The 24,612-nt window shown below is 37.3% G+C and overlaps 1 protein-coding gene across 9 annotated transcripts in view; it reads right to left on the minus strand.

Annotated features, from left to right (window-relative positions):
• SORCS2 (sortilin related VPS10 domain containing receptor 2) overlaps positions 1 to 24,612 on the minus strand; it is a 598,972-nt gene that overhangs the window by 76,030 nt on the left and 498,330 nt on the right. For all 9 annotated transcript variants that reach the window (XM_032685842.1, XM_032685841.1, XM_032685845.1 and 6 more), the window contains 5 exons: positions 23,683 to 23,801; positions 20,400 to 20,489; positions 9,685 to 9,864; positions 4,466 to 4,612; positions 2,987 to 3,089 (listed from right to left, as the gene is read on the minus strand). In XM_032685842.1, the coding sequence (XP_032541733.1) occupies positions 2,987 to 3,089; positions 4,466 to 4,612; positions 9,685 to 9,864; positions 20,400 to 20,489; positions 23,683 to 23,801 (639 nt within the window). The remainder of the gene's footprint in view (positions 1 to 2,986; positions 3,090 to 4,465; positions 4,613 to 9,684; positions 9,865 to 20,399; positions 20,490 to 23,682; positions 23,802 to 24,612) is intronic.

Here is a 24,612-nt window from a genome sequence, read left to right on the forward strand (position 1 = left end):
AGATGCATGATCAAATTGTAAATGCAAACTCTTATCACATTTCTTAAAGAGAGCAAAGCGGTTATTTAGAAGCACACTTTTGTATACAGCTATAAAATTTAATATTCTGTCTGCACAATTTATCTATATACATAAGCTAAAAATATGCATTCCTGAGAACTATTTATTCAACTTTAATAGAATAGAATTTTTATTTGTAAATATGAGTTTAAAAGGATGTAATTTTAAAATCCTATTAACTGTATTTTCCCAAACGCTCTAGGTGTTAATGCTGTTCACCATTTAATTTTTTTTTAATTAAACAATATTCAGTAGTCTCTGAGCTCTGATTTTGAAGCACAGTATCAAAACTGTCCTTAAGTCACAGGTTAGCTTTTCCATTACCACAAGCAGCTGTGCTGTATACGCTTTCTACAAAAAAGCCAAACTCCTTGTTAAAAGAATTTTTTTTTATTTTTGATTGATAGCCACACTGCTATAATTGAGACCATGAACCTCATGGTTCTCATGGTTAGAATCCATATTTCTAGCTTGTATCCACTTGTTTGCATTACTTGTTTCTACCCTATGGTTACACTTTCAGGAAAAAAAAAAACATATTCTTTATTGTCCTTTATTTTTCTCAGCTAATGGGGTTCTTGTAAATATTCTCTATTTCCATCAACTGCCAAGTAGGTCTTCTTAGCACCTGCTCACTGGTCCTGAAAATTGATTATCAGAATTATACACATTCTTATTAATAAGGTCACTGTACAATATTTTGACAGAGTATTAGTATTTTCATCTCTCTGTTGGCAATTATTTACCTACTTCACCCCCACAATACATTTCTCTTTTTTTCAGCACAAGGCACTGATGGTTCCTAGACATAGTGTGATCAGCAGACATTCACAGATCTTTATCACCTTCAGTCATTTCCAGAGATGTGCTCTCTCTAAATCTAACATTAAAATTCCAATAATATGTGTTGTGGCCCAAATAATCTGATTTCTGTATGTGCTAAGAACACAGTACTTGTGTTGATTTGCATAGGATTATCAGTTTCAAGGGTCAGGCCAAAGGAAATTCAAGCTCACTGTATGTAAAGTATTTCTGATAAGAAGTGTAAGTTTACAAGGATATCAGGTTTGCCAGGTAAGACTGAACATATGCACTGAATCCAGATGACCTGAGCATCCAAATAATGTAAATGCAAGTCAAAATCAGAGTTGATTCAGGTCATCTGTTGGCAAGGGGATGCAGTTAATATAAAATTTTTAAGGCTACAAAAAAAGTCCCTTCTCTCTGTTTGCAGTTACACAACCTACAAGAAAAAGGATGCACTACTCTGAGGTAAATGTTTCCCAGTTTCACGCCATCCATCCCGGGGTTTTTAGCCAGCTGCTGTGCTATTCCCATTACACTGTAGGTTGCTTTGCAACCAAGTCAGATTTAACATATTAGTTCAGTTCCTAATGATATTTGGATGTTATCAAAAACACTCCCTCATGATCACATGGAGGAAAACTGTTGACAAGTTTACCTACCTGGCAGAGTAAGACACAGATAGTAATAAAATCTCACCCCATTTGAGAAGGGAGTTAAGGGCAAAATATGCTTCTACAACCTGCCCTCCCTAATACTGTCTCAGAGAAGAGTGGACTTAAAAAACCTCTACAAATCCCCATCAAAAGATCAGTTCAACACATCAGATTACAGTGCAAGAAGAAAGAAAAACAAAATAGGAGTAACAGACTAGCTAATTAAATCTCAATGCCTTATTTGCTACTGGAAAGCATTTAGGCACAATACAATGGGGCTAAAATTAAGAACCTACTTTTGGAGTATCTTTATGTAAAAAGAAGACATTTGAAATGGATGTTATTTTTTGAAACATTTGAATTCATAAAATGTGAACTGAACACATATTAGAAATCTATCTACAAGGGCACTGTATAAATTCTTAGTCTCATTTGTATCAATAAAAACATAGCAGCATTTCACCAGGTAGGTCTGTCTGTAGTAAAATACTTTAAACTCCCTTTACGCTAGGGAGAAACTTGAAATCTTCAGTTACATGGAAGTACTGGCAGCTGTCATTCTCTTTAAACACCAAATATGCTCACCTTGATATTCTCAGGAAACTTTCAATTTAATAAACTCTTGAATAGAGACAAGGGTAAGCTAAACCAGAAGCCATTATTCATTAAAACAGATATACTTTTATGAAAAGAGAATGTGGCATTCCACCTAAACATAATCCATAACACAAGAATAAAATAATGCTATTTAAAAAAGCACTTAGAACAGTTAATGATTTGATAATTTTGAAACAAAGAAACAGAAGATTAAATAAAATTAATAGAGGGATCACAAGGGTACAAAGTAAAACAGAGTTATGTGAGTATTATTCTTGATGAGCTTAACACTGCAATGGAATTTATTTCATCAGATGCCACTTCAGAGTGACATGACTCCATATGTATGTTATAATGGAAAACCACAACCAGCATTGTTCCCAAAACAGAGACACATAGGTCTCTTTCAATTTATCTCTCTTTAGACAGAAAGGAACTAATAAAAATTACAAGACAAATTATCTGTATCTAGGCTTAAAAACAAAGGCTTGGCCAGCATTTACATCAGTTTTGCTGGACAATTCATGATGCTGGAGGCCTTGCATGTCACTTCCAGAGAAAAAGAATTCAGGATAGATCCTTCAGCCACCATCACACTTCCACATTGCACTAATAGGGAAGGAGGTACTACGCAGCACAGCAAAGCATAATGTATCCAGGAACTTGTTATAGATCTGTCTGAAAAGATACAGCTCTGGGCCTTCAATTAAGTTTTATTTAATTGTTCGATCAAGAGATTCCCTAAAAGATTATTTTGCAGGAAAGCCTTATTTTGGCAACGTTCATAGCATCATATTCTTATAAACCAAAAGTTCTACAAAGAGCCACCACCACATTTCAAGTTTTAAAATATAATGTCATGTAGTTACCTGCCCCCATTATGAGCCCTGGTGCGGTGTCCTTCGTATGGACTGTTCCCGACACATAGGGATTGTCTGCCCACCGGAGATGGAGGTGAAGATAGCAATCAGGCTTTTGAGGGAAGAAGAAGACAACAGGTTTTACAAATAATGGCTAACAGTTATGCTCTTACAATAATGAAAGCCCAGAGAGAGAGCAGCTTCAGCAATGTTTGTCTTCACAGAGAAAAAGAATGGCTGTTTCCCGTGGTGCCAAATTCCAGTCTGAAATATCAACCTTCACTTTCTAACAAGAATCTCTGATGATGTCTGTGTAGTGTGCCATTGTTTCAACAAAAAGATTTCCATACTCGAAGAAGTCAGTGTGAAATTATTGTATAAAACCCCCTTCTGACAGAATAATTGCTTAAAAATGCTAACTAACTAACAGCAACAAATACTGCATGTTTGTTGGTCCCAGGTAACCGGTAAAATGATGTTTAAAAACAACTGCTTGGACTGAAAATGCCTTTTTTAGTAAAAAAGCGGTATGAAAAATAGTTTAACGACTTTTGGACACATCATCTCTCCTTCCTAAGCAACTTACTGTTTCTTGCCCTTTGTGCAGTGGCACTAAAAGGTCACATTGTTCACAGCAATTCCAGCCATGAGCTTTACCAGGAGCGGGCTGCCAGCACCGCCTGGGAACCACTGCCACTGCAATCTTTCCACTCATCTCAAAATGATCTGGATCAAGCCCTGCAGACTTGAACCTTGTAGCACAGTCTTGAACTCTTCAAATAGGAACCGGCAGCTCCAGCCTTCCATTTCTGCTACGTGGAGAGGGAACAAAGCTCTGGCAGAGGCAGGACCACAAGCATTTATTTTGCCCACCAATGCAGAGTTTTGAGTACTCAGGAGCAGAGAGTCAGTGAGAAAAATACAAGGTTTTCAGTATAGCCCTGCAAATAACAAAACACTATGGGTAATTGGGACATCTAAACAAACAGAAATAACATTGTCTTACAAAAAGAAAGGACTTTTTCGTGCAGGTTATTGTGGTATTTATTTTCAAGCAACCGTAAGAAGTTCCCTTTAAGAGGGAACCTTGATTTAATACGAAAAAATATGAAAGATGAAAAGAGAAAAATTATTGATAAACTCTATTTAACTCATGATGTGACCCTTATATCCAGACACAAATGACTGTTGTCATGATTATTCTGAACTGGGTTGTGTGGTTGACACAAAAAAAAAAGTCCTCTTTGTGTCAAAGTGACTTAAAATATGAAATGCAGTGCAACAGAGAGCCCCGACTACTCACTCTACAAGATGACTGGACTAATAGCCTGTGAAACCAGAGCTCATGCAATACAAGTAGGTTTGTCTTCTAGTTTGGCTGGTAAACTCAGCATAAAGCTCTCGGGCCGTTGGAACTATTGCACATGCCACCATACAGATAATTCTTGTGCACTTTATAGAGAGGATAGACAAAAAAGAACCACTTACAGGTTTGCAGTTTGTTGGTTTGCCATTCATATCAATGTCTGGAGGGTTTAGAAAATCCCAGTCACGGCCTTTGTTGTAGGTTATCAGAGTCGTAACTTTCCCATTAATTTTCTGGTTGGCCAGAAAGACTCCTTTTACACCTCTGACCTGAAGCATACAGGAGAGGAGTTAATATCCCGCACATACACATTTTTTCAACAAGGATTATCCCTGATTAGCTGCTCTTTTGTGGCTCTGAGCTGTATCTCAGGTAATTTCTCCTGGAAACTGAATAGAAAGCTAATGATACCTTAAAAGTACAGAAGGAAGGCAAAAAGACAAGAGGAAAGGGAGAAAGGGAGATGGGGAGGACAGTTACAAACTGATTTGTGTTTCTAAGTCTATTTAAAAAGTATGTGCAATTCTCTCAATGTCAGAAGGCTAATCAAATTACATGTAGTTTATGCAGCAAAATACAAAAAGTACCATACCATGGCCTTACTGTTAAAATTACAGCTCTGCATTTTTTTTTAAATATGGGCATCTCTAAAATGCTATTCTACAAATGATGCAAGCAATTTTTAACAGACACTTGACTTTAACACTGAAGTCCTGTGACCCACATCATGTGAATAGCACACAAATAGGTTACAACAAAATATCCTTTAAAATAACACTGAATTAAAAAAAAAGTTAAAAAAAAAGGTTTACAGACTCACTCTTCCCTTGGGCTGTTATTTTATTTCAAAACAGCCTGTATCAGAAAATTATTACAACTCAAAGTGTCAAAGTTAATAGGGATAATTTTTAGAATCAACCTGACAGTAATTGCACCTTAATATGTTTAGTTCTAGCCCTAACATTTATTTTATTAACATATTAACATATGTTCCACCCAAGGGCATGAGATAAGATCTTGTATTAAAATTGAAGGTTTCCTTAAGAGTGCTCTTATTTCCCTTGTGATTATTTATTAAATCTCTTGAATTTTTAAAAAATTCTGGAAATGTATATCAATTTATATACCATTTCCAGCACAGTAGAGCTTGCTAATCTCCTTGGGTGCTGACACTTCACAAAACCAAAGTATTCATTACAAATAAATGTACAAGATAGCCAGCTCTTTGAATGATCAGGAATATTGGTCTCTTGATGACACGATGCATTCTTGAACTTTAATTTTTTATTTGAAATATTTACTGTTCTCTTTTTTTCCAACTACCAGTTATTAACTCCACTTAACAGAAGTCTACATTCAGGGTGAAGATAAGGCATCCCTACTATTAGGCTACAGATTTGATACTCACTGTTCATAAATATTGGAACTGACCCAAACCTAGAGAATAAAAATATTCTGCTGGTTATTGTAACAGATTAGAACTTGGAAAAATATTTAAGTTTATACAACAAAATTTTGCATAGTCATTTTAATACCCTGCTCTCTCATGATCTCCTTCTTCCTTAAACCCCATCATGCATGTATGGTTGGCTTACTTATCCAGGATGCTGGAAGCTCAGAACTACTTCCAAGTCAAACACACCATAAAAGTCAACTACTTAGCAGCGCAGGTGAAAAAGGAAAGGAAGGGAAGAAACGAGGAACCTACTTTCCTTGCTTTAAAAGCATTTTCATCTTGCTGGGGCTTTTTTACATATCCTACCTTTGAGAAACAGCACAACCATGAAAAGCCTGGCAGTTCAAACATTTACGTGGGAAGGCAGACTTGGGGTAAAATTTCTATGTGTGTCTTTCTTCCAGTGAACACAATATTAAATATTTAAACAATAATTAGGTCAGGGACTGCAGCTGAGGTTTCTCTCTTCATTTGTGGATGGCAAAAACAGTGCTGCATCATGAATATTTTTGTTTCCTCTCTCTCTTTTTCCCCCTCATTCTTGTTTAATGAATATTTAATCATTCAATGTAATCATCAAATGGGAGTCAGGCTAAAATTTTTCTCCATTCCAACTCTCATCTCTAATCTAACCAAGCTCTAGGGTAACTTCTCCTCTCTAGAATATGGGACATAAGTGTTTGAATCTATCAAACACTGAAAGGTTATGAAAACATTTCTTCTAGTACCTCAGTTAACTTCTCTCACTGCTGTTTTAAGAGATAAAAGCTGACCAGCACTTCACAGCAGTTGTATTTTGAATGAAAGGCAAAAGCTCTGCTTGAAATAATAAATAGGTTTCAGGCATCTATTTTCCGAGCAAGTTCAGAAGTATGATGTTCAGAGTGGTGCATTAGCCTAAAAACCAATAACTAATATAAAATTATAGGATGTAAAAAATGGCAGCTTTAAAACACTTCACTTCTGCTGCAGCATTTTCTATTTCATTTGTCCTGTGGCCTATGCAAATACACACCTGACTCTTTCTGTAAATATTGTAAATGCTTTATGTCAGATCTACCTTCTGCATTAGATTGTGATCCCAATGCACCCAATTTCTTCTGTACTTTCTACTCCTTGACTCAGTTCCCTAACCTAAAATTGGGAGATTAGTATCTTCCTATGAAGAAGGGAAAAGATTCATATTAACAATAAGATGGAATGGAAAAGAAGACATTTCAACATTGTGCAGTGCTCAGTTACTCTGATGAACACTCCAGCAGCTACTCAAGACAGATAATCACAAGGAAATTCAAAAGCACCTTTCCATTGATTTTCTTTGGACTTTTAGGTTAACTTTCAGAGCACCTATTTTCTACAACGCCTTATAAACCTATTTTCTGAGCAGGTTTTCTGCTGTGACACATTATTCGCTGATTGTTACATTTCTGATTTTACAGCCAAACAATATTCTGTACTAGTTGGTAGCAAGAAGAACAGTTCAGATGGCCCCACAGTGTTTATTAGCAGCAGTTACTGAAATGCAGAAATTACTGCTATATAATACATGTGTGTGATTAAAATTTAAATATATATGATTTGTTGTTTGGGGAAAAAAGGCATGAAGAATGTCTACTGCAACCTGTGTAGCTCTTATCTATATGAGGAGTCACAGCAAGAACAAATCTAGAAGTATACATCAGTATGCCCACTCTGCAAATTTGTGGCTGTTTCACATTGGCAACACTAGATATAATTTCAAGGACATGCTCCTTGTATACAGTCACATATTTCAAGGGTATGCTCCTTTTGGTCAGTCAATTAATAATTAACTTTTTTTTGATTAAGTATTTGGGAATTATTCCCCTTTCACACATGCAACATGAAAAGAAATACGGTGCAAAAAAAGATAAAGCATATAAAAGAAAATGAATACAGAGAGGCAGACACCTATTAAAGATTTTATAGCAGATGTACAAGTAAAAGATGAAGTGGGGTCAGCAGAGGATAACGAAGATGAACAGTGCAAATTTTAAGGAGAATTATACACTGGTGGAAAGAGAAATTGTCAGCCATTGAGGACAGTCTCTGTTCTGCACTGAAGATTCCTCTTCCCAAGACAGGATAGTTGCATTAAAATGCTCAGAAAGAAAACCCAGATTAGACAAAAAAATATCCCATCCTCAAGGACTGCAATATGAGTTCTATTTATTAGCCATTTTATACTGGGTAAATAACCCATACATCATGAGCACTTGATCACATTCTAGTAAACAAGATGAACACTAATTATTTATCATACAAGCTGTCTGGAAGCTGTGGGCTTTCTTACTGTAAGCAAATAAAAGTGTTCTCCTATACTGCAGCTCTATTTCAAAAACAGCTCAAAAAAATTGAATTGTGTGGCTTCATTGTGGCTCCTTCAATTACTCTTTCTCATGTGTAAATTTTCTTTTTAATGTAGTCCTACAAATTGATCCAGCATACACAATAATCTAGGATCACATTATCTAATATGCCTTCAGTAACATTTGGAAATTATGAAATAATCAGTGTAATTGCATTAAGTTAATAACTTTTGTAGACAAAAGGGCAGCCAGGGGGAGCATCTCTGTACAACTTATCTGAAATTGCATGTTACAGGTGATGCAAGGAGTAGAGATTGCACCTGGTTGCCTTTTAGCTTTGCATCCCACAGGAGTGAGCAGGAGTAAAAGGCTGCAAACTAATGCTGTCAATAAATCACTCTGTGGGAATGTGGCTACACACTGTGTGTAGCTTCACTCATTAGGAAGCCTCATTTCTAAAAAAGGTAGAGCCTAGAAAATAATCATCGGTAATGAGAAACCTGTTACTTTTACTACAGATATTTAGAAACAAAAAGCGAAAGAAAGATGGAGGAGATAGGGAGGAAAAAATCACTATCATTTTCCCTCACCAAGAAGAGTCTAATTACAGCTATTTAACAACTCTGTCAGTGTGTGCCTTGTATCCAGAATTACTACAAGCTTTTGCCAAAAAACTTTGGTCGTTGGGTTTGGTTTTTTTGTTTGTTTGTTTTGTTTTGTTTTGTTTTTATATGAACACCAGGCAGATTAAAGTGTAATGAGGGACAAACTGGGTCAGACCAAAGCTCCGCTAGTTTAATATTCTGATAACAGCCAGTACTATGTGCTACACAAAAGAACAGAACCGGAGCAAATGTACACCCTATTACATTGAAATATGTTACACTGAAATTCCATTCTACCAGCAGGAATGGAGTTGATAACAGTCTGTGGTACTCTTCCAAAACACTATATTCTTTAGTCTTTTATTTTTGCCAAGTGCACTGATGTTAAAATACAAGATAAATTTGTTTACAGAAGAGTTTGTCTCACAGAAAATGCTGTTGGCACAAGACATCTACAGAAAGCAAGTGGATTTGCTGCCCAATATCTAATTTTGTTGGTTCTTCGCCTTTCAGAGTGGACACAACCTAGCACAAGGCTCACAGGATTACTGTGTAAAACCCTACTGGCTAAAGGATGTCCTGCTCTAAACCAGGCAATGCATCACTGAGTCACCTAAAAGAAAAAAAGGTGTACACAGGCAGCTGCATAACTTCTGACTTCAATAATAAATTGTGCTGCTGTCTTCACTTTTCAATATCTTAAAAAAAAACAATTTGGACTTGCATATCTGTGCAATCTCATCCCAAGAATCTAGTTCTTAGAGTACACAGCACATCAGTAGGTTAAGAGGGAAACATGTAAGTAGTAATGATATGTTAACAGAAAAAAATCCAAAAATCCTAGACTTTTTACATTAAATATAACTGTGAAAATTAATTATAATAATAATCAAAATATTAATAAAAAATTCCTTCAGATAAGACTACACACAAGGGAAGAGGTAAAGATCTACCTCCAGGATATCTATCAGGACATTCTCTTCTGGCTGCTTCGTGCTCCGGACGTTCTCCAGCAGGATAGAATAGTAAACACCTTGTGGGTCAGACTGGTACAGGTTGTACGTGTCTGTCTGGTACCACTCCTGAACAGCCACAAAAACTTGGTTTTCATCTGTACTGATTATTTGTAAATCCTGTAGGAAAATAAGATACAAAAGTACTAATTTTTCCATAATTTCTATTTTACAAACAGGAGAAGGGAAACATCTGAACATTTAATAACAATAATCTCCTAATACAATACTAATTAACATGCTATATCCAAGGTAGTTCCTCACTACCTTTTGACTGCAGTGCAAATCAGCCTAGTAAAGACCAAAATTGTGAATGTACAAAAGCTGAGATCTGCTTTGACTTAAGTGGGAAATGACTTCTTGAAAAGAAGGAAAAAAAAGAAAAGGAAAAAAAGAAGTGAATGACTGAAACAACATAAATACAGCTAAACTATCAAATAATCCTCAGGTATCTAGAGAAATAAGAACTAGATTAAAAATAGCATAACACAAAGAGGATCAGATATAATTTACAACACTTACACACAGGAAGTAGTGTATATCATGCACACAGTTCATGTGTATTATATATAGTACATAACAGTAATTTATCTGTCTATGTATATAAAACCACTTAAATATTCAACAGTAATAACACGAGAGTCAATATTCTGCATTCATCACCCAAGAATTTCAGGCATGGATTTTACAACAGCTTGCTTTCAGTTTTTCCAGCTTCTTCACTCCAAACATCTCATACAAAAAAATGCACAGCTGGGTAATATAATTTAACACTAATATTAAACAGAAGAAATAAATCAGGAAGTAGCAACACTGTACTAAGTTTAGCAAACAGAATAAAAGGATGTGAGTTTGCAACAGAATATGGCAGCATAAGATGTTGGGATGACATAAGAAATAACATCTAGTCACAGAAATTGAAAGTTTGTAAACTCTTTATGACCTTGGTACTTAACTGGGATACTGTATCCAGTTCTGGTCACCTTATTACTGGAAAAATACTAAGGCAATTGAGTGAATAATAAATAAAGCTACCAAAATGTCAAGAGAATATGAGTTTGGGATGAATTTGCTTTAAAAAACCAAAATAAAGCAAGAAAACTACTTTGTAGAATTCTAAGAGAGAAATAAAACAAATTCTTAAGAATCCAGTAAGACCGAAGAAAATGTGAGTAACAGAGCAACACTGAATACTCACCAAAGCGTGGCAGTCACACTTTAGGAAACATGCATGATGTGACTGAGGCACTTAGATTAAAAAAAAAAAATAAAAATGAATAGAAGTAAAATAATACAATGGAAAGGTTCTTAATAAGAACAGAAGATGGTTATTAAACACTAATAATGGAATTAAATTTAAAGTACTTTTGCATGTGTGACGCATCTCAACACAAAAGAACGTAAGTGAAGTTTTCTATCAATGACAGCTCTGTTTTTAAAGACTTTCATGTTGAACTATGTACTAAAGTAGATTTTTGTTTAGCACCCCATGAGTAGTTCTCTTTTTTCTTGTACTCAAAAATTACTCGGAAGCAGAAAGTCTGGCAGAATTGCCAGCAAAATACAGCAACTGCTCCCAAAAGGTTCTTTTAAAAGCCTCTTAAATGTACAGAATATTTCATCCCCTGTCTTAAACCAGGACAACATGAAGCTTGGTAGTCCACACTACACCACACCACATTCTGTACTAAATTCACTTCTTCTTTTGCAGTGTAAGGAAAGTTCCCATGACTATCTGATAATAAGGATGGAAATGAAACAGAATCAAATAGAATAAAGAAAGAGTTGAGGGGTTTAATGTGAAAACCTCTAGAAAACCCTTAACCACCTGTGAAGCCAGGAGCTTTCAGCAAAATTATTATCTACATTATTATAATAAAACATTCATACAGTTCCACAGCCAAATGCAAAACTCCAGGGGTGGCAGTGGTTGCAAAGGTGGCTCAAAGTGGCAGAGGTGAGAGCTGGGGGACAGGCACAGCTGTGGGTCTCCTCTGCCAGGGTGGGGTAGGAGCAGCCAAGCCATCAAGAAGCAAGGTGCAAAGAGCCAAAATGTGTAGTGCACAAGGACAGGAAGATTCATTTTGGGCAGACTGTAGGGGTCAGGTGAAGAAAGGAAGGGTTGGACTGCAGAAGTTTACTGTGTCAAATGAGAATTCACTTTTCTCTTGGCAGTGACTTACCAATAAAGAAGTTTGTCTGCTCAGACAGCTTTGCTGAGGCAAGACCTTAACAGATCCTGGTTTTAGCAAGTGAAATTGCCCTTGCCTTGAACTTTGTTCCTTCCATTCAGAATTTACACTTCAGATTTCCAGTTCAGCCTTACAGCTATTTTCCTTTCACAGTGATTTCTTTTCCTTCAAGAAGCAAAGCAGTCCTTCAGTTATACTACCTTGCAACAATCCTGCCCAGCATTTTCTGACATAATCCTCTGGGAAAAGTAATTGACAATCTAAGAAAAACTGTAAATTTCATGCCCAATTCTTAAACTTATGTTTCAAACTCCTGGATGACACAGACTGCTGAAAATCAAGCTAAAACAAAGCTAAATGGTCATGTCAATCTTGCACTATTCCTATACCAAAAGATGAATTTAAAAAGAAGAAGAAGAAATTGATTGACAAATACAGGGAATGAGTTGTCAGTGTGCCAAGTCCAACCCTTCATCCCAACTACCCACTGGGTAGAACAGATGAGAAGCACATTAAGAGGAGATGTCAGCCAATATTGCTAGACAGAACTTACTGCCACTGAAGAGTTAACTAGAAAGGACATCTGAGAAAAAAAAGAAATACCTTGATGGAGGGAATGCAAGTTTTTATTGCTTTATCTAATTCACAGACACGGATATAACCCCAGGCTGTAACCTCAGCAGATTCTATAAGGAAAGCATTTATTCTTTTATGATTTCACGCTTGGACTACTGCAATTGCCTTCTTGCTGGCCCTCCTGCTTTCTCTCTCCACATTCTGCAGGCTACTCAAAGTCCCACTGATCATCTAATTTTTCTATAATTATACTATTCACACACAATTTATTCAAAGTCATTTATAAAGACCTTCTTTACTGATGTTAGAGATCTTCAGGATTTGAAACATTCCTTACTGTCTCTATGGAGACTTTTGTTTATCTCCAGGCTGTATTTTTGTATATATTCAGTGTTTGAGCTCTTGTACTTTCCTTTCATTTCCAAGTTCAAATGAGAGTCCACGCCCTTCCAGATGTCCCAAGGAAGAGTCCTTTTCCCAATTTGCCATAGCAGCCATGCAGTTTCCTCTGTGGCATGCTCATTCCTCCACAGGCATCCCTTCTCTCACCTCCACTACTTTACTTTTGTCCTATCAAGTCTGCCATGCCTGCTCTGTTCCATGTTTTACTGGCCCAGCTATCCATGCTCTTGCCATTTGCACTTTTCTCTCTCTCTGTTTTTGCAAAGATCATAATAGACTGTGATTCCCAAATACCAGTATTCTCCATCTACTTTATCTCCTCTTCTTAGGTTGTAAGCTTTTGTACAGTTCTGACATGCTACTCAGTAGTTGTATCATTCAAATATTTTTTTTTTAACCTCTAAGCCTCCTATTTCTTTGTTCTGTTTACTGTGGGACTTCTTGTGCACCATATTTTGCAAATTCCTTTGTCACATTGTTTCCTTCATCCTTCTCTCTTCATTGGGTGATGTTATACCACATTAAGCACAGAAATCTGTATGTTTATCACTAAAAATATGTGGAACAACTCGTAGGTCCAAGGCAGTAGACAGACCCAGGGCCAGGGATAGGTCTACCTATAGATGCAACCAAAGAAGCCTGTGAAGTGCTCTAAAATCCACTATCCAATCAAGCTCACAGAATCATTTCCCTGTGGTTGGATGAGAGTAGCTGGAAAACAGCCCTTAAATACTGTAAACAACCACCCCAAGAAAAGCGGAGTTAAATGTCTTCTAAGTCTACTTGGAGTTAAATTCTGGATATAAACTACATCTAAGGAGATGTAGGTTAGACATGAGAATACCATTGTCTAGTAGGGTCTGGTCATACCCACTGAGGAAAAATGTTAAGAGAGGTAAAGTAACTTTCATTCTCAGACTTTTTAAAAACAGATCAGAAAAACATATGCCAGGACTGGTTTAGGCAGATAACCATGCTTTGGTAAAAGACCTTTCAAGATCTTTTCCATGTCTATTGTCTATGATCCTGTGAAAACAGAGGGAAGTAAAACCATACCTTATTGTGATTACTTGAAAAGTTACACATACAATTAGAAATATCATTAAAAGACAGGATTTGGGGGTTTGGGTTTTGGTTTTGAGGGTTTATTTGCTGGTTTGGGCTAGTTTTTTGTGTTTGTTGTTGTTGTTGGTTGTGGGGGTTTTTTTAATTCAAAAGGTATAATTTCATAACTAAGTTAAAGAGATTAAACATTTTTCAGACAAATAACTATTTGATAATGGAATTAAAATTAAGGACAGCTGGAGATCTGTTGAATCAGAATTACTTTTCTATAAAAAATGCTAAATGAATCATGAAAGTAATCAAAGACTGCATATTAAAAATTGGCATGATTAAACAAGGCATCCAGTGACAGGTCATATCACTCCTGCTCTCTCAGGGACTTGTAAGCTGCTATGTTTGTACCTTACATCAGTAGCAGAAAACATAATTAACAAACAAATAAACACAAAGACAGTTTCAAAGTGATACTGAAAATAATTAGATAAATACAGAAGGACAACTTGTGCCAAAAGATGAGCACCACTTCAAAGAAACTTCATATCACATGGGCAGACCTGTTCTGTTAAATAAAATAAATGAGTCTGAGGGTGTACACATGGCATTGAATGAACTGTGTATATTCATCCATGACCTGGGCAACAAGCACCCAAGAACTCTTCTAGCAAGTACAGAGCCACAATCAAATTTTACTTCTAGAAAACACCCATACTGCTTAAGAATTATTTCTTTACTTCTAACAAAGAGATACAAACATGACAGGTCTTTCCAAAATTATCTGCTTTTAATGCAGTCAAGTCTGTTTTCGCTGAAGGCTGAATGAACACGTAATCAAAAGTCATTCAAGAAGCCCAAAACCATCAAACAGTTAACAGAGTTGGGGTTTGGGGGAGTTGTGCATAGCAGAGAGGAAGGAAAGAAGTTTAAAGGAGGAAAGGAAGAGAAATGCATTATTTTCATTGTATATAGCCCCACACCATCTACATTTAGTAACTGAACACCCTATAAGTCTGCAAATACTGTAGAGAATTTTATATTCAAGAAATGCTCAATATGCTTTACCATATTACTGTGATAAGAAATCCTATGACACAAATAATTACAATTACAGCCTGAAGACAAAAGAATATAAAAGACGACAAGGATTGTACTGCAAGCCAGTGCTCCTTAGTCTAAAATGTGCTGATGACATAGAAAATATCATTAAGTGAAAACACAGTAAACCAGGTTCAGCATAGCCAGGATATGCTATGCAGGCAGGACTGTGGTGCTTCAGTCATTAAGGTAAATAAAAGAGAACCTCAAAATTCTTGTTTTTCAAACCTTACAATTTTCAGTTCAATGTCAGAATTTTGCCCCTTTGCAATCTTTTAATACTGTGGTTGAGCAAACCGTTAACATGCAGCAAGTGATGAATTAAACAGAGAATCGTGAGGAGTAAATGTATCAGAAGTGCAACAGATGTAAGCACTCAAGGATGTGTAGTTTCAGCCTTGACCTCCAGATGTACCACATTTATGCCCCTATAATCTCTCAAGCACAATCAAGGTAACCGGATGGCACATATCGCAAAGATAATCCTCCTAATCTTCCTTGCCTGGCTGAGTAAAACAGGAAAAGGAAACAAATCAATATAAAGTTGCACTGCGAAAAAAATAACAGTTCCTTGAATCCGCTTTGGATGGATTTGTAAAACCAGGGAGCCAGACAGCTGCTACAGCTCAGATTCACTGGCTACTGCCATGACACTGCCTGGAGAAGGAATACTTCTCCTGCATCAAATGCCACTGCCACCTGCATTTCTACTTTGTTCTCCTTCATTCTTTGTTCAATAGCCATTCCAATGGACTTTCACAAGAACGGAAAAGTAGTCCTGCTGCAGCTGCACACAGGAACAACCTTCTGCCTGGCACACAGGAACAACCTCAGCCAAAGCCTCCCAGGGTGGTAAGTGGCAGAGGTAGTGAAGGAGCTTCCCATGTGGAAAAACAATTATTGAGACACTAAAAGCCTTGCTAAATGCACTGTCATAGACTCAATAGTTTGCAATCCAGCCATCATGCAGCCAAATGCTCAAGGGAACTTAGCTGGCAAAAGGGCTGCAGGAATCTTCTTCTACCATTTCTGCTGTTAAGGAATGGACCCATTTAAGGATAGTCTTACATCTTGTTGAATGATACAGAAAAATGGAAGTAAGCCTATGGTTAAAGCAGTGATGTATATCTCAGACTGAGGCAAGGAAGAGGTGGGCCTGTTTTAAGGTGACCAGGTGATAATCAAAAAGAATAGATGAGTCTGATAAAAGGCATGTACGGAAGATTCATATTACCATGAATAAATTAAAGACTTTAACGTGTTTCTAAGGCAATAGGATTTTTTTCTGCTTTTATTTTTATTTGTTGCCCACCTATAATTCCTTTTATCTTGGTTACCTGAAAAATTTTACATTATCGCCTATTGCACAAGATTGAAAATACATACTGAGCTAAAATAGATGAGAGAAGTTTTTTCCACACCATATCTTTTCAAAACTAAACTTTCTGAATTGCATCAGGATACAACAGACAATAGAGCTCTTGCATCATTAAGATTTTGTAGCTGGCATGAACAAATGCAGAATCAATCAACGCCTTCTATCAGTTCATGAAAGGAGATCACTATCATTGGAGTTTATTTAACAGATGTGGGAAGGGAACTCAGAATAATTCAGTTCTCCCAAACTGCAATAGCAAAACTGTCATAATTTGTAGCAGATTCCTTGGTTTGGTCAGGAATTTTGTTAACAAAGTTTTTTTTGCTTAAACTCCCGATATGAACTAGTTCCCAGTTTTATTGTTAAGCACACTGGCGTATGACTCAAAATCATGAATAAGGACCAGACCCAAGGTACTCCACTCTCTCCACACTGCACTTCTCAAGGCAAGGGCAGTGACAGCTGCAGGAATGTTTATACAATGCAAGTGTGCTGACACTGGATGGGGCTTCAGCTTGTGCCCCTGGGTACACTTGCTCTTCCAGCAGTGGCAGCTGAACCACTGCTCCAGGATCAAAATAGCCCAAAGAGGATTCCTGGGTCCCACTGGAACACTCCTGCATGCCTAACCAGCCAGCTTGACACACAAATGCAATCCTGTTGCTCTTGGCTTGATTTTGGTATTGCCTTCCTACAAGTTACTAACTTCTGAACTAGTTTTAGCAGCACAGAACCAGCAATCTTGGTAAAATGGAATATAGTAAAAAAGTAAAAACCAACTCATTTTTAAAAGAAGAGAGAGAAAATTCCTCTTCTGTTTTGGTCCTCTTCTGTTTTGGGGAGCATAGAGGCAACCTGTGATTTGGTCTTACCAGCCTTTGCCACCACCCTACCTGAGAGCAGCCGGCACTTGACTCCTGTCAAATGCAGGAGACAGCTGTGTGATCCCATGCAATGTCAGTAATATGCTATTAAAATAAATACATAAATCTATCAATGGCACAGAAAAAAGCTTAAAAAATTATCTGAATCCTGCTCCTTAGATATCCCCCAATGGCTCTGCTCTCTCTGTACATGTACAGAGCTACGATGTGTTACAAAAAGGTGATCTCGGTGGCACTGTGCAGTTGGAGCCTAGAAACTTAGCAGAAGTAAAGCTTGGATGGAAGCTGCTTTTAGCAGCCTTTCTAGGTTTTCCTTTGGGGGTACATTTGGTCAAATACAAACACAAATGCAAATTAAAACTATATAAAGCAACTGAATATTTTTTTTTGCAGATTTTCAACCTCTTCATATTGAAAGGAAAATGAGACATCAATAACATTTTCTAACTACTCAGTCTGAAAATGCTCATTCTATCTCCATATGTAAAATCACTGTGAAACACATCTGTGCAGTGAAAGAATAATATCAGAAGAGCCCAGCCCTGCTCCCTCAGGCTGGAGGCTGGCATTCCAGCACAGCTCTCCTTATGTTGTTACATATATCCTTGATCAGTCTGTAGTATCTTCTGGCTTGGCTACGGTTTTCCTTCCCTGTATGCAATCACTGTCCAAAAATTCTGTCCCTTGCTGTGAAGCACTTTACAGAGACCACTTGGAAAGAGATTTTTTTGACACCTAATTCCATTCTTTTGACAAAAGTGAAATATAGCCTATTACAGTCATGCTTCATCTCCTGGTTAGGCAGAATCTAATACTTAAAACCCTCTGAAATTCAGATCTTTCAAAAGCTACTGTTTTTAATCAATCTTAAAAAAAAAAAGGTCCTTTGTAAATTCATCCATTCTGTTTATCTCCTACCACCATAAAAGAAGCAACTCCACAGTCACATAATCTGGATGTAATTCTAATGTGTCAATGTCTTTGCTGATATCCTGCTTCTTTACAACATTTCATCAGTAATTTGCTTCATATGAGTCTTTTCCATTCTGTTAAAATAGGACTGGAAGATCCATTTCTACTGTATTTGAACAACTGTCACTGGAATACAGCATGATGAAACATTTTAGAACTGTGTTCTTATTTACTTCAGTATCAAACATTTCTGCTGTAATGTGAAGGCACCAAATCACTTTAAAAAAACATATCTTTTTCAGAAAAGGTCAACATTTTTCACATTCACCACTGTTCTAATGGATGTCCAGCTTCATGGACCTCTTAGTGAAATTTTCAACTCCGTTGTGTGCAGATAGCAAAGAAACTTCTCCTGGAGTCACTGTCAAAATGCTGAAGAGATAACATTTACTTTGTTCCACTCATTGGGTATTGCCTGAAGTAGGAGGAGCACAAAAACATCCCTTTCCAAATGACATAGTTACCTGTTCCTAGGTAGCTACTGACTCTACGCAAAATGAAACCATTAACTTCTAATTTATTTATTCCATCAAGCCTGGAGTAATCTGCCTATCAAGTAAAAAAAAAAAAAAAAAAAAAAAAAAAGACAAATAAACAAGAAACATATTTTCCAAGACAAAGAATCCAGCATGCTGCACTATTTCAAATAATCCAGACTACATCTGACAGAAATTCCAGGGAGCTGTGACTGACCCTTTTTGAATATGTCAGAAGCTCTTTGTTTACTCTTTGCTTTCCTGCTTTGCTCCTTACTTCTTTTCTTTGGCCCCAGCATGGGGATCCATGGGCTGTAGTCCCTTGGGGTGTCCTCATTTTTTATTCTTTAACATTTAAAACTGCGTATTCTCCTGCTGTTTCGCTAATTACAATTTCCCCCAAGAAACCATAAAGGCTACTTTGAAGGCCTTAAAAACACTGAAATAATTTTGTGGAAGGATTGATCTGTATATCAGTCCTTGGGTATATATTTCTTGACAACACAGATAGAGAGATAAATAGATGACAGCCATTTCTATAGTGCTACTAGAAGCATATCCAGGTTTCAGATTCTTGTTCAACTAGTATCTGGGGATTTGATTTGAGATTCTGTTAATATGTTGTACATTTAAAACCAGAAGTCTTCAAACCACCATATAGAATGACATAGAAATAAAATCCAAGACGAAAAACTAATATTAAGCACATTCTTTTGTTTAAAACAATAGCAGCAGAAGGAAATACATTGTACTCTACTGTCCTTCACTAGATGAGCAATGAATTAAACCTGTGCAATTCAAAGCATGCAAAGAAAACATTTCTTAGTCCTCTTCTGAGTAAGTGACAGAATCACACAGAATCACATGAAAAAGCAAGACCTCCAGATCAGCCTCCTGCTGGTAGCAGGGTGAGCTGTGAGGCCACAGCAGGTTACTGAGGGTTTTATCCATCGAGGTCTTTAAAAATTCCAAGTCATTTTTCTTCAGGACTGCAGAAGCCTTCTACCTTCTAAGTGTAAAGCTAGGAAATACAGTGTATGCAGTACAAAAAATTCAACTGCATCAGTCAGACCATATTTAAATATCTGTCTGTGCTTAAGTGTTGATTTACTATGCAAATACAGAAACCCTGTCACTAGGAAGTTATGCTAGACTGAAAGAACCTCTCAACAAGTCTTGCAATTTCATTAAGCAATTAAAGTCCATATGGGGATTCTTTAGTGAAATAGAGCACCATCAAGTGGCAAAATTCTCTTTTATTACTATTCATGCTTATACCAGAAAACACCATGTGGAATTAAACTGTAATTGGTTCTTGAAAGAATGCTTGCTCTACACCATTACATTGTCACTGTGTGTGTAGCACTGCATCATTGAAGTAAAGCTCAAAAACTGTTGCAGTAACTGATGACAAATAAGCTACTGTATGTTCTTGTCCTCTACAGTTTACAAATACTACATTAATAGAATTAAAATAAAAATAGCAAATGGGATTCAGAAATCCTTACAAGTAGAAATTGTGGTCTCAGATAAATGAGGTTCAAAAAAGAGAAGACTAAAACCAATTTAGGTAGAAAGAGAAGATGACAAATGCAAAAAGAGAAACATTTATACTTACTTTTGGCAATGCATATTTTGGCAACTTCATTTGTACAAAGCCATTTCGACGGTAAGACACGTAATACTTGGTCCGATTTGCTGATGTTGTCTGTACAAAGGAAAAACAGAACCCTGTGATGATTTATGCTAAACCTAAAGAACCTGAGATGGAAGTTTTTCTTTTAACCTGCAACTGAAATACATAGCTATTACTTTTATTGCATGCAACTAATCTGCACAGTAAACTGTTCTTCTCTTTAGGAAGACAAAAAATTATTTACTTCCTTCTTTTGCCATTTCAGCAGTTTTGGATGATACCTGAGACTTCAGCATCTCACTGTCCTCAGTCCTTACTAATATCTTTGTACCCAGTGGCCTCCCACATCTTTGCCCTGTTGTAGAAGTCAGGGCAGCAGCAGCCTTTAGGTGAGAGGTAGAAAGGAGGTACAAAAAGGAAGAAATTAAATGAAATGTCAAAAATTTTTCTCTGGTTGCCCATGACAAATCAGATTGTAAAACAGAAGCACAAAAAGACTCATCTTCTTTCTCTGACTTAGGAAATCCATTTAAAATCCTACCCCAATCTCACTGTTTTTCTCCTCAACTTTTATGTTTAAAAAGGGAACCTGACTTGGAAGAGAGCCTATCCTGAAGCATACAAACTTGATGTAGCTTGGTAAAAACAGAATTGATGTATGACAGCAGGTCCACCTGCCTGGATATTTTAAAGATAACAAAGTATTCCAAAGCATTTAATACTGTAAGCATTTTCACTCTTTCTTTAAACCCATTTCAAATGTGATGCCCTTTAGGAATGTCATTTGTTAAATGATGATGGATCAAACCAAAAGCCTCACCATTTGTTTAACTAGTGTTAAGTGGCAATCTTACCTATCTTTTCATAGTCTTCTTTTAAATGCATTTTTTTTAATGTTACTCATTTTAAATGACTGGAGATGATGCAGAGTAAAGGAGAATTGGAGTGGAAGCACCCAGTGATATCAAGCCTCACTGAGATTAAAGGCTAGTCTATGCTTAAAAACAGTGTTGAAACTTTAATCTCTTACTAAAATCACTCTGAAACTGTCTGACTGTCATTGCAAACTGGAAAAAAAAGGAATACTAGAAAGTTTCTGATCTTTGTGGATACAGTTTCTGATCTTTGTGGACATACTGAAGAAATGGGGTTGAGATCATCCGCGAAGATGGTAAAAAATCTCAGATTTGGGACAGGTTTAGCAGTGCAGACCTGTAATGCTCCGATTTACATTTGCACAGCTCAGGGCATGTGAGCAATGCCAGAGGCAGGAAGATCGCCTCAAACTCTCCTCCCCTTTTGCACAGATGATTCTGTCCCATCCTCTCTCTGGCAGGCAATGCTGGGGATATCACGAGGAGTCCCTGTCTAAGTGTAACTTATACAGCAATATTTTAGTGTCATGATAAAAGAATTTCCACATGGTTTCAAAAGCATGCTGTTTCTCACATGTACAGCTGCTGTGAGGTTTCACTGGAACAGGCAAATACTGCATCACACCTCTGGGGTGGCTGCACTTTAGGTGTGACTGCAGGATCCCAGTTATCTTCTAACGTCCAGTAACTGGGTTTACAGTAATTGGCTAACTGCAAACCAATTAAGCAATAAAATTTACATTACATACTGTGGTTTAGTGCAATTAAGTGTGAAAGGAAAAGACTGGAGATGTTTCTCCTTTATGTAGAACACATGAACATTTCATCTACTGGCACTGGCATGTGTCAAATCTACAGAGATCACATTACCAATGGCATCCTTTTGATTGTAGCAACTGTCTGTTACTTACATGTACATTTCCACATTGCACTTTCATTTTGTGTCTGCTCATGCCTGGCATGAGATGGAATAACAGCTAAAGATGCAGTTGTACAAGGCATTCAGCAAAACAAAATGCTTGATGAGGAAGAAGCCAGTGTTTTGCTGTGCACAGCAGTCTGTAAGTTCACATGGTGAGAAACAGTTCTCTCTGTCTACACACCATGGAACAGATTTTAGAGTGTGCCTGGGGGGAGTCACAGATAATAATACCTTTGAGCAAAATGAGTGCTACGAGTGCTAGATCTGATATGAAAAATGCCTACTTTAATCCAAAAATTCTTTCCCAAAGCCATTTTTTCCATTTCCTTATAGTGCTAATTGTTCTAAGCCACGCAGACTTTTGAAACCACTGCGCCAAACAAGAGGAGGACAGATCCTTTGTGTCCCTACTAATTTACAGGTCTTTGTGGAAGAGCCCCAAGGAGGAAAAGCTGCAAGGAAGCCATTCTGATGCACACTGAGGCAGTGGTGGGGAGACCTATCCATTGTCACAATGCTGCTTTCCTGCAAAACTCAATGAATAGACAAGCCTTGCAGCAAACAAATCATATCAAACTAAGGGAAAAATGATAGCCAACCACCAAGGAAAGCACAAGCAACTTCCCCAGTAAAATCTAACAAAACAAGGAGGACATAATGGTTTTTTGAGAAGTTTGCAGCTTTGATAGATTCAAATCACAACCAGTGCCAAGCACATAAAGTTTTCAAGCGTGCCTGAGCTGTACTGGTGCCATAAGCCTGACAAAGTTCCAGCCCACGTTTCTGCACACAGGCCCTGTAGTTTGGGAATTAAACAACCCCAGTGTAATTTGGACCACCATGACTTGTAGACATGGCATTTAGGGCCATGGTTTAGTGGTGGACTTGGCAGCGTTAGGTTTCTGGTTGGACTCATTCTTAAGGGTCTTTTCCAACCTAAATCATTCTGTGATTCTATACTAGTTTGCTCCAAGATCCCAGCTATGACCATTTCACTCTATTGTTTCCTAAGCACAACCATGTAAGTTCTTTCCTGGCAAAACCTCTTCAGAGGAGAATCCTTATGAAGAAGCTGTGCAACTAGTCTGTCAGTGGTTGTCCCCAGATGGTTTTATCAGGAGCCTTTTTATCCTTTTTGTTCTACCAAGGTACTAGAAAGAATCCAGAAGAGATTGTAAGCATAAGAACGAAAGTGTTGCATTTTGCTTAACACACAAGAGTATTTATAGAAAGTGACTTTGAACCATACAATCGGCTTGGAAATTTTCATATAGTTAAAGGGCAACTGGTTGCACAAACTAAAGATGCTTTTTTTTTTTAATGATAAAGGAATTATTTGTTTGATTCATAAATCATCATTCATACTCTGGAACAGGTTTCTCCCTGCTCCTTACAGTGTTGCTGCACTATTATTTAAAAGTTTATTTTTGATTTGAGAATAAGCTGTCTCTCCCGAAAGTGGCAGTACCTGAAGAAATACGTAGTCATCCTGCACAGTCAGGGAATCCCGATCAGTACTACCAGCAAATGGGACTGTCATTGTCTTATCAGAACAATTTTGAATCTGGCAAGTGATGTAGCGATAACCTGAGGGAAGAGAGACAGAAACGTATGACAGGGCTATCAAGGGAAAAAGAAGCAAGCAGTATTAAATGTTATTCGTGTAGAAAAAATGCTGCCTTTGCCAGGTGAGTTGGTTGTAGAATTATTATATTAAACCCTCATACAACAGTTTTTCAATCTCCAATGTACTGAGAATATATTAACTGCTTACAGTTCAGATCATTCCCTGGAGGCAGCCTGTTATTATCCAAATGTTGCTGGTCCAGAGAGATTAAGGGTTAGATGAATGAGCCATTCATAGGTGGGGATAATAGAAGGAGCCTCTTTTCTCACTTAACCTATGCACAGAGCCAAATTATTCACTTGGAGAAATGGCAGCCTGACACAACATAACTGAAATCAATAGATCAACCCCAGTATAAAATTGTGATGAATGAGAAAAGAATCAGACTTCGTTTAATAGACAGTGTGCAGAATTTTAAAGGCTATTTTCAAAGCTCTGTATGAATGTGCAGAGACACTATTAACATGCTATTGGAACTGCTCTGTTGGGGCAGGATTTCTATATTCATAATTAATACTTTGCTGAAAAAGCCTGGACTGATTTATAATCAGTGGAGGCTGCGGCCTTTCTCTTCCTCTCCAGTTAGCAAGGACTATCCTCTCTACCTGGGTTCTTAGAAGAGCACCACTGCATCTTTGATACAATCTGCTCTTATCAGAGAGAGCAGAGCCAACAATCGTATCTTACACCAGCTGTGGCTTAAAGACCTTCTCCTAGATTCAAGCTCTTGTACAGCTCATCCTTCGTCACAAGCTTCTGAGTACAAAGTAC

Source organism: Chiroxiphia lanceolata, chromosome 4 (assembly GCF_009829145.1).
Source record: "Chiroxiphia lanceolata isolate bChiLan1 chromosome 4, bChiLan1.pri, whole genome shotgun sequence".
In the NCBI taxonomy this organism is placed as follows: Eukaryota; Metazoa; Chordata; class Aves; order Passeriformes; family Pipridae; genus Chiroxiphia; species Chiroxiphia lanceolata.